Source organism: Diabrotica virgifera, chromosome 9 (assembly GCF_917563875.1).
Source record: "Diabrotica virgifera virgifera chromosome 9, PGI_DIABVI_V3a".
Taxonomy (NCBI): domain Eukaryota; kingdom Metazoa; phylum Arthropoda; class Insecta; order Coleoptera; family Chrysomelidae; genus Diabrotica; species Diabrotica virgifera.
In genome coordinates, this window is record NC_065451.1 from 79,322,620 (window position 1) to 79,334,188 (window position 11,569).

An 11,569-nucleotide genomic window follows, 5' to 3' on the forward strand; every position below is an offset into this window, starting at 1 on the left:
AATCGAACTGAATGGACTCTAATGGATCATGAAGTGGTGAATTATGGCCAGCTTCCAGTATTTTTCAAAACGATACCAAAGTCGGGAGGAGCATTCTACAAGATCAAGTTAATATCCCCAAATAACACTGAAAGTGATTCAAAATGGAGCAAAACTAATAATGATGATGACATCGTCCAATATGGTTCATCGATTATACTGTTAACAATAATATTAGTAATAAATGTATTTCTAGCGGTTAATATCATTATAAAATTTTTTGTAAGTCGCAAATGCGAATCATCTTGCATTAAAATAAATATGTAAAAAAGGAAGGCAGTGTTTTTTTTAAATAAAACTAAAACAATACTTTTAATCTTTTATTCAAAAACCTAATTTACATAGGTAATATTTTTTCACAAAACCATTGGCGGAGGTGATCCACATTTCTCTCGGTGCAGGAAAATAGTCCAGTTGTGTGACAAGGATTGGCATTCTGAATAAAGTTTCCAGTATCAAGGGGTGTATCATCAAATTTACAAACATCAATAATGGTGGGAAAAACTCCAAAAATATGACATTTCTTTTGTAAAAATTCCACTTTTTGTTCTCCGCGAACGTAGATGTAATCAGCTGCATACAACAACTTAGATTCTAGTATTTCATTTATTTTTGAATATTCAACATCCCCATTGGAATACCGAAGACCGTGCAGGTGTCTCTCCAAGTAAGATACAGTCTTCTTATCTTTATTACTCAATGTAGCAAACGGTTGTGGAGACGTAAATATGTAATGGCATCGTTTATGGCCAATTTCAATGGTAAGCTCTTTGGGTACAAACCACCCATCTATGGTGAATCCTTGTATGTCAACTAATGCGATCCTCATGATGTTGCGATCAATACTGAAAGACATAGTTGTAGATTGTCCTATTTAAATTATATTTTTGACAACTTCAGTTAGTGGAAAGTATTCGAGTAGGCTGTCGTGAACAATTAAACAGTAAGCTCGAGTACCTGCTGGAACACCTTCATCTGCTTCGATTTCCAACTTAACATCAACAGTTCCGGATCTAAACGATGTATCATCCTGCTTGGAACAGTCAAAAACAAACAAAGCATATCTTTTAAATGCAGAGTAATCTAAGATGGGATGTTTTGTTAGCGAACGAGCATAACTGGGAAAGAATTCGGTATAATTGTAGTGAGCTATAGCGTAATCATTTTTTGTGAAATCCAATTGCATTCTCTCGTTAGGCCAATAGTCACCATTAATAACCACTCGTACGCTGGACATTCTAATGTGATCGAATAGCGTCGGATCAGCGTGAATATCATCTCGTTTAGAAGTTTGAAAAGCTACAATAACGTAGCGTGGACGTTCAACAGCTGAAGTTGTCTTTACACTCCATATCTCTCGTCGAGATCCTGCCGTAAGTGAAGGTAGTTCATTGGGCTCCCATTTACGGAAAGGTATGGTTATCGGTGTATTATTCTTAATCGGAATCATTAATTCGATTTTCACATCATCATTGGGAAAGACATGTTTGACCTTGAGTTCCATGCTGGCGATGGTTAATGATACTGTTGTTACCGTCGTGGAACCAGTAGGTTCTTGGACAACAATACAATCTTTATCATTACGCGCTCGAACAAAGCGAAACACTTGACGGCCATAGGTTAATTTAGTGTAATCGTTGAAAATGTTGAAAATATGTTTGATTGGAATCAGTAAACTAAAGGCGTCCCCTGTTAAATGTGGATAATTCGGATAGTTCCATCCTGCAGTACTGAGAAATTTGGAATCTTCAGGTGTATAACACAACAAACTGCGAATAGTGCTGACTACACCTGGATCTCGAACTATTTCCATGTCATGTGAACTTTGGATGTATGTACAGGTATCAAACAAGAAGGATCCAGCATTCGGCGCAAGAGAAACAGTTCCATTACCAGCTTTCTTGATACTTCCTTTAATTTCTAAAAGTGTGTCGTGTATCGCAAAAAATGCATCTGATTGATTTATGATAAACTCGACAACATCACTATTATTAAATGACTTGATGTAAGGTGTATATGTACGAAATTCTTCTTTTCTAATAGTATCGTCGAACCGGGGTTTTTGGTAAAGATCGAAAATATGTGGTTCCTGCTGATGAACCTGGCGTCGAATATAGTGGCGTTTTGGCATTCTTCAGCCGTAATCCAATGGAAACAAGAAAAACTTTATTGTCAGCAGACACGTCACGTCCCATGCAGGATCCGTGTGAGACTAATGAATATGGATGTGTAGAGTTGTGTTTTATATCTAAACCCATCTATCGTTCCTTAAAATCCAAATGCAGAGTACTTTTCTCTCCTCTAAAGTTGACTGGTCTTAATTCTTGATCGACTACACTAACGGTAATTTTGGTAATTTCACGTATGCTGCTGCTTACTGGTATGTATATAGGGTTATGAGGACGTTCATCAATAGCAAACCCTGGATCAACACTAAGTGGAAAATGTAGAATAGTGTGCGCAGGTCTGTCCTCGTAGAAGGCTCCTTCGGTAATGTTGCATTCAAAAAGTAGACTCGATACTTTTATAATGTTTACAGGTTGATCTGAAGAATGCAGTGTACCTGGCGCCAATATTCTATTTGAGGAGAAACCCAATAATTTACCAAGACTATCATCTTTCTCGAAAGTAATGGTATGCTCTTGACAGAAAATTTCACATTTAAGCGTATTGTTGTTCGGTCTTAAAGTGAACTGCTGAACTGAATTGTATTTAGTGTGTAATGCACTTCGAATGTACGCTTCGATATCGGTAATTTCATAACATCCGGATGGAATGTCGATATGGCGCAACTTTTTACGATCATTTTGCTCATAGAAATAAAATTTTTCACCATCGATGTTTGGGATTGAATTAAATGTATGAAATCCCAACACTGCTACATAATACTGCTGAAGTGGATCAAGTACAAGAGGCACTTGAGGAGTAAACGAAAATTCGTTTGTAGTACTTGTCAAGGTTAACAATCGAGACATGACTGATACTTAATATAGGGTGTAGTAAGTTAAATATCAATATATTATGTTAAAAATTTCTTTATTTTTCTTATTATACTGTTACATGGTTTTGTCTTATTTACATTTTGCTCATAGATACCGCTCTCATAGACACCGCACAACACACATGTAGATTTCATATTGCCGCAAACATCACCCCATTCATGTTTATTATAATCTTTCTTGCAAGGTAAATGATCTCCTAGTGCGAGACGAATATCGTGGGGTAGTTTATACCAAACACCGCTCGTTATATTTTCCATAAAAATGCATGTGGCACGCCTCAAGATGTCGTTAGATGGTTCCATTGTAGAGAAACTTTAAGCATAAATGTCCACAGTTAATTTGGTTATAAGTTTGGTATGCGTCGTTATTATAGAAAATTCGTCCACCACTCAAATATGATACTAGTTCCCGCGGTGGCTTCAAGCAACCATATGAATCAAAGTATTCTATGTTGTTATTTATCTTTCGGTAAGCTACCCAATGTGTACCAGGGTTCTTGGAAATATCAAGATTAATAATAGCACATTCGTGTTTACGGGGGGCTTAAGGTAAATTGTCCCGCATAAAAACTCCACGAAAATTTGAAATTTTTAATTGTTTAGCAAATTTATTCAAGTCCACATTGGTTAGAGGTCTATTAGGTAGCTTCAGCGGGAGTTTTTTGACTTCTTCAAGTATAATCCAAAGCCACCTTTAGCGTTTTTTCGTAGGTATAAACCTTTGCCTAGATGTTCCATTGCTTTATTATGACGTTTATCTTCTTCTAGTTTCTTTTGAGCATTCTTTGAGTCGATTACTGTCTTGGCAATGGCACTCGCACCTCCCGCTAAAGAGCCGAGAGCTGATAAGCCTGCAAAGATAGGGATTAAAGGTAAAATACCACCTGATTTTGGTTCAAATGGAATAATTCTTGGAACCCGCACATTTTTTTCCCACCTACGTTTTTAACGGCCGTTCTAGCTGCTGCAAGTGCAAGTAGGGCTGATTTACGCAGATTTGGTGCTGGAGGAGTACGTTTCAATCTTCTGATAATTGGTTGCAGCACGTGTCGCTTAAATGATCTAACGCCTTTACCACGTTTCACACCCATACCTAATTTTCGTTTAGCTTTCATCGCTGTAGTAGTTAACCAGGCAGTGGTTTTTTCACCCAAAGATGCGTCTTTTGCTTTAACTCGTTCCCACGCTTTATTTTCCAACACCCAATCTGCTTTATGTCGATCTTTTAAGGAATTACTTTGAGAGTATGCTATATCGTGATCTCTCGCAGCCTGATCTAATGGATTTATCCCAGGATCTCCTCGTGCTAGACGTTTCTGTAATTTAGTTCCAGGTCCTAGATATTGGTAGCCAGGAGCGTGCAATTCAAATGGTAGACTATTGATTATAGAATTTAAAACTCCTTCACCGTGAACAACCAACATTGAAATGAATCGTTTCACACAAAATTGCTTTTTATATAACCAAGTGCATAAAATTCATCTCGATCACAAGATGAAGGTTGTTCAACAAGACAAGACACTAGCAGTGGAAAACTTAGATTTTGTCGATAACGTGACAAGAACCAGTAAACATGGTACATTGCTACCACATTCTTTTCGTGCTATCATATGCGGCCCAAGTGGGTGCGGAAAGACTAATGCTATGTTGGCATTATTGTTTGACCCGAATGGCGCTAAATTTCAAAATGTTTACGTTTATTCAAAGTCGTTGTTTCAGCCCAAGTATCAATTTTTGAAGGAAGTGTTGGCATCTGTGAAGGAGGTGGGCTATTTCCCATTTAAAGATAATGATGCCGTAATAAGTCCTGGTAAAGCCAAACCAAATTCTGTATTCATATTTGATGATGTATCAACGGATCCGCAACAAACAATACGTGAATATTACTGTATGGGGAGACATAAAAATATCGATTGTGCATACCTATGTCAATCCTACAGTCGAGCAGTCAAACAACTCCTACGTGATAATGCTAACCTTATTGTATTGTTTAAACAGGATGAGCTCAATTTAAAACACGTCTTTGACGATCACGTCTCTCCTGACATGACATTTGAGCAATTTAAACAATTTTGTTCTGAATGTTGGAAGGACAAGTATGGTACATTTGTTATTGTTAAGGATTTTGATATTTCTAACGGACGCTATCGTAAAGGTTTCGACAAGTTTATAAAAGTTTAGACGTGACTGAGACACCTGCATTATATAAAAGCATGTTGGACAAACAAGTGCTTCTACGCAAGCGCAAAGTTGCGGAATTAGCTAGAGCTATTCGCAAAAAGTATTTAGCTTTAAAACTAGGTAAATCGGAGGAGGATGAAACTTTGAAAAAAATGTTTAAACCCATAACCAGTGTTCTAAAAACATCGCAATACAATGCTAACGTTAAAACGGAGTCCATTAAAAAAGAAGAACCAATGGAAAAAGAAGAAGAAATTAAAAAAGAAGATATCAGCACCATAAAAAATACATCATTTATCAGTGATGAAGAGGTATTTGAAAACAGCGATAAATCTGATGAAGAATACGAAGATAGCATAGAAACAAACCAATCGCAAGATAAGGTATCCGAACAAGAATTTCAAGATTACCTAGAAAAATACCATCATCTAATTCATCCTTATGTGAAAGACCATTGGCAGTATTCAGATAAAATAGATAGAGTATACGGTCCTACTCATGATCCTGTAACTTCCAAATGGAAACTTGGAAAAACTGTTATTGATTTCGCCCATAATGGTTGGATTGTGGCGAAAGGAGACTATGTTGTTGGAACTCGCGGGCTATATGAATTAATATTTTACAAAGAACCTAATTATTACACTGAGGACGATGTGAAACGATATATTACATTGCTGGAATTAACCAATGCTCATAAAAAACTGAATGGTACACTAAAGGGAACCAAAACCTATAAGTGGAATGAAATTATTAAACCTAATCTTAATAAATCACTTCTTAAACCTGACCTGAATAAATCATTTCGTCGTAATACAGTATCTGGTAGGGAGGAGGTTGGCTCAGGAATACCGACACATTGGGAAGACAGCGATGATCGTGTGCAATATGTGTATTGGGATGACCCAAACGAACTTTGTGAGCGCCTCAAATTGTTGATGGCTGAGCAAAAAGCAGGAAACACCGCATCCCTCAATAACGAAATTGTTGCCATTATCAACGAATTACGTGAAGCAGATATTATATATTAACGTTAGATCAGATTATTGTAGCATCATTTCCAATATGAATGTTGACAAGTTTGGTCGCCATCATTATCGTTCTAATGAACAAGCTGTTAAAAAGCTACGTGAAGGCTTAAAACAATCTATTTTGGATGTACAAAACCAAATACATGCAGTAAAGAAGGATATGCAACGGAATCCTCCTGTAGCTGATACAGATCTTTCCAACAAGAAATACGTAGATGGTCGCATTGTTCATGTCAAGTCTTTTGTAAGAAAAGAGTTTAATTTGTTACGCAAAGAATATAATGCAAAACATGTTCAACTTGAACAAAAAATCTCAGACACCATAAGTAAAGTAGAAAGTGATTCTAATAAAAAAATTAATTTGTTGTTTGATGAGAACAAAGTGTTTGTTGCAAAAATATCCGATTTGTCGAAACAAGTACACGAGTTTAGAAATGACCTAGATTTATTTAAACGTGAAATGAATAAGAACGTTACAGATGCTGCTCACCAAAGCGCACAAAATATGTTGAAATCGTTGGAAATGGAAAAAAAGATTAAAACAACGGATCTTAATTCACATGATTTAGAAAATCGTCTTAAGGTAGTAGAAGAATACGTCGAAAATAATAAAATTGTCTAAAGAGCCAATTGATGGACGAGTTGCATAAAACCTATTGTACAAAGAATATTGCGTTAGAACGTAAACAGTTTAGGTAGAGTGAAGATGTCTGATGCAAAAAAGGTGAAAGGCAGAAAACATAATAAATTACTAGCGAGTTACAGGTAAATCTACAAACCATAAATGATAATAGGATTCATGATCTTGAGCAATGGCAGAAAAGCATTCGATATGAATCAGATATGAGATCTTTACTAGATAGTAGAGTATCAGAGCTGTCAAAGACTTTGTATGAGTTGGATGAACGTTTATCTTCAGCAGTAAAAGAAATCCAAGATACACTTGCTATATTTAACACATATTTACACCCTTTACTCCAAAGAGTTAAAGCTTTAGAAAGTAGAAATGGCGTCGTCCATGGAAAAGGTCCAACTAGTTAACGAGCTACACAAACCTGCTCGAAAAAATTATCCAAGACGACGTACAATAGTCAAAGGCTTAGACGATTTATGGCAGATGGACTTGGCTGAAATGCGACCTCATTCTCATAACAATAGAAATTTTAAATTAATTTTAGTTGTTATTGATTGTTTTTCGAAATATCTGTGGACTCGTCCATTAAAGACAAAGACGGGTGAGGAGCTGACTCGAGCATTTTCGGATATCCTCGCACACAGTAAACGAACACCCAAAAATTTGCAGTCGGATCAGGGAACTGAATTTTACAATAACAAGTTTCAAAATTTAATGAAAAAACATAAAATAAATCACTACTCTGTTTTCACTACCATGAAAGCAGCCATGGCTGAACGCGTCATTAGAACGTTGAAATCCAAACTTTACAAGTATTTCAGCTTACACGGTACTTACAAGTGGATTGACATATTGCCCACAGTTACGGCTGAATACAACAATACAAAGCATTCAAAAACGGGGTACAAACCATCACAAGTGAACAAAACCAATGAAAAGGAGATTTTAAAAAACAAATTTACGCATTTAAAAATCGCAGGTCCCCGAAAATTTAAAGTCGGCGATATTGTACGCATCAGCAAAACCAAAATGTTATTCGACAAGGGATACGTTCCAAGTTGGACAACAGAATTATTCAAAGTTACCAAACTCAATATTACCAACCCTGCAACGTACATGCTCGAAGACATGCAAGGTGCACCGATCAAAGGAGCCTTTTACGATGAAGAGTTACAGAAAACAGCCAATCCTGATATTTACTTAGTTGAAAAAGTTTTACGTCGTAAAGGTAAAAAAATGTACGTCAAATGGCTTGGCCTTGATGTAAAAGATAATAGTTGGATCGATAATGATGCTGTCATCTAAAAAGGTGGGGGGAACAGAATTCTGAAAAATTAGCAGAAACACGTTTTTTCGTTCTCAGTGTGTTGCAGTCAGTTAGCTAGTAAAAATGTATTCCCAAGATACTGGATACTCAAGCGGCAGCGAGTATGATGTCACCCTTTCACCATCATCTGAAACATCAACCGTATGTGAAGACTACGATCATGAGCTGGATGCTCTTCTAGAGAAGTATGAAGAAGCAGCCAAGAACGAGACCCATTATCTGCTGTACACACAGTTGTTAAATGGATCATACCAACTTGGTTGTGGTCTAAGTCCAGCCAGAACATATACTCCAGCTGTAATTATGTGGAAATCGCCATGGCAGAAAATATCTTTCAGTGCCTATGAATGGGAGCAATTAATTACCCAACTCAATGAGCAAAGTTTTTTCTACGAAAACGTGACCGTCTCTGATGATCCTGTTGAAATTCAGTGTGGTGAATATTGCATAATTCGACAAATAATCTACAACAGCATGAAATTCCTCGAAATAATCAAGCACGACATTAACTTTTGTCTCTCAGAAGTGCAAGTGAACATCCTTGTGGAAGCAAATAGTGAACTTTTAACACCGTATATGTCCATGCTAGAGACTATTGAATTTCCACATTATTATTATAATACGCTTAATATTGTTCGAAATGGTTTTAGTAGTCATAATTATACGTTTTCAGACGCAATTCAAAAATTGTATACATTTACACAGGAAGGAAATACTTTACAACATATAGCGTTAGGACAACTTATATTTTTCTGTAAAAATAGGATCGCTAATGATCTTGAAAGAATTTAATAAAGCTTGTAAAATATATCTGTGTTGTTTTATTTAATGAAAATAAATTACAAGAGGAGTATTTTTGTTGGCTGGTGGAGTTTATTTATATCACAGTGATGTTTTCTTATTTGAACTAGTATCATTCGAGATGCATATCAATAAAGTTGTTCTGCTCATCGCAACCGGCATAAGTTTTTGCTTAGGTGGAAATTTTACCGAGACAAATGCAGTGTCATGGCTAGAACAATATGGTTACATCACCACAAGTGAAACTGCACACACTGATATTACTGAAACACTAGAACAGTTTCAAGAAAGATATAATTTACCGGTGGATGGGAAATTAAATAAAGAAACGATGGAGTTAATGCAGAAACCACGATGTACACAAGGAGACAATGCTTACGCTGTAAAATCAGCATGGAAAAAATTTGATATAAAATGGTATTTTCCACAAGCAACCCCTCAAGCTTTGACAGTCACTAAAAGAGTATTTGAAATATGGGAAGAAGCATCAAAATTTAAGTTTACTTATCTGAGAATCCCAAATCCAAAGCCGGATATAACTATAACAGTAGTTCCAAAACAGCACTATTTTCGATACAATTGTCAGGGTAACGACGAATGTCCTTTTAAATTTACAAGTGGTGTATTAGCACATTCTTATTTTCCACCTACATCTGGATGCATAGAAATTCATATGAATAGCAATCTAACATGGGATTTCAGTTTAAATTCTACAGCAGAAGGTCGAACAAATTTCTTTGCAGTCCTTCTCCATGAAGTTGGTCACGCTTTAGGTTTAGCACACAGTAGCGATAAGAAGGCTCTAATGTATCCGTTTTATGAAACCTTTCCTACCCACATAACTGATGATGATAAAAGGGGATTAGAAAAGTTATATGGACATAAAAGTAAATCTGCATCTATTCCAACTAAAGCTGGTGTTACTAGGAGTAGTTCACCAACTACAACAGAAAGATCTAGGAGTACGACAACCACAGCAGCTAGGACTAATAAATCAAAGCAAAATATAATAACGAATGTATGTGAATTGGAATATCCAGATTTAATATTTTTAGCATACGCTCCATCATTTCCAACATACCGAATGTATATAGTAAGTAAGGATCTGGTATGGAAATATGACTTAAATAATGAAAAGATACCCACCAATGCTGAACAATTTATAAGATATTTTCCAGGGGGAATTACGAACGTGACACATGTTTTTCAAAGCACCAATGGAGATTTGATTGGTGTAAGCAGAAATCGTATATATGCAGCAGCATTTCCTAGCTTAAGAATTCATACAGATAACATGGTACCTGAAATCAATAACGCAAGAAGTATTAACGGTTTATTCCAAACAAATTCAGGAAAAAAATTTGTTTGTTTTGATGGCTCATTTATTGAATTTAATGATAAAGACATTATCTCAAGAGGACGCATAAGTGACGTTTTTCCAGGAATACCAAATGATATTACATCAGCATTTAATTACATCGATGGACATATATATTTCTTAAAGCACAACATCTATTACAAGTTTAATGAATTTACAAGAAGTGTCATTGAAAAAGGTACTTTTAATTGGAATATGTTGGGGATCCCTTGTCCTGATAATGGATTAATAAAACAACTGAAATCCTTATTATCTAAAGTAAATTTATTTTATGAATAATTAATGTCTAAACATCTGGGGGTCCATCATCAATGGGATCTGGGGATCTGGGGATGTTGGGATTTTGTATGGGGAAAAGGTAAATAAAAATAAAGCATATTTTACAAGAAAGTCTTTTATTCGTTATTAGTAATCGATAATCGTAATCGCAAATCGTATTCGTTTAATCGAAGTAACGTTTTGTGATTATAATCAATACAACTAAAAGGTAAGTAATTAATTTACAAGAAAGTTTTTTTTATTTATTTACATTTTACAGGTATAAACGTACAAAATATGTTTACCGAAAATGATACAAATATACAGATCGTCTTTACCAAAAGGTTTAAATTTTATTAGCATCTTAAATGTCTGAGAATCTTACTTTTTTATTACGATTCCTGTGTAAGTCCTCCTCACAATCATATCTATCCTTTAGTTCAAAGAGTACCTCACAAAAACCATTTTGACACCAGGATGATTTTTTTCTAAATATCAAATGTAAGTCTGAAGCTAAACAACTAACATGAAAATTATCAGATTTAGCTTTTAGACATTTTTGTTTTTCAGAGAAAATTATTTTAAATACCCTGTAACATGTTCGACAGAGTAGCAAATTATATTTTGGTATTTGATAATACCTAAACCATAAGCAATAGTAGTCATTACGTGCAAAAGTTTCAAAATCCTGACACTCTATAATTGCCTGACGAAGTTCAGGTGAAATATTCAATTCTAGATCATGATTCTCAAAGTCACAAACTTTAAAATGTTCATAAGGAACGGGATTAGTTTTAATTTGCATCCATTTAATTTTACTAAATTTTTGAACTATTTCCTCCGTTAATACCCATGGTAAAGGCGATTTACTAATAAATTTTGAAATTTCATGTATGTTTTCGATAATAGTGCTTATGCATAA

At 35.4% G+C, this 11,569-nt stretch overlaps 2 protein-coding genes across 2 annotated transcripts; one reads left to right on the forward strand and one right to left on the reverse strand.

The window, feature by feature from the left end:
- Positions 1-913: 913 nt before the first annotated feature.
- LOC126891028 (uncharacterized) lies at positions 914-2,170 on the reverse strand. The gene has a single exon (XM_050660207.1). It carries the CDS (start codon positions 2,168-2,170, stop codon positions 914-916), a length of 1,257 nt encoding a protein of 418 aa, XP_050516164.1.
- A 6,962-nt stretch (positions 2,171-9,132) lies between these two features.
- Positions 9,133-10,668, forward strand: LOC126891029 (matrix metalloproteinase-18-like). Its single transcript, XM_050660208.1, has one exon. The coding sequence runs from the start codon at positions 9,133-9,135 to the stop codon at positions 10,666-10,668; it is 1,536 nt and encodes a 511-aa protein (XP_050516165.1).
- Positions 10,669-11,569: the final 901 nt, after the last annotated feature.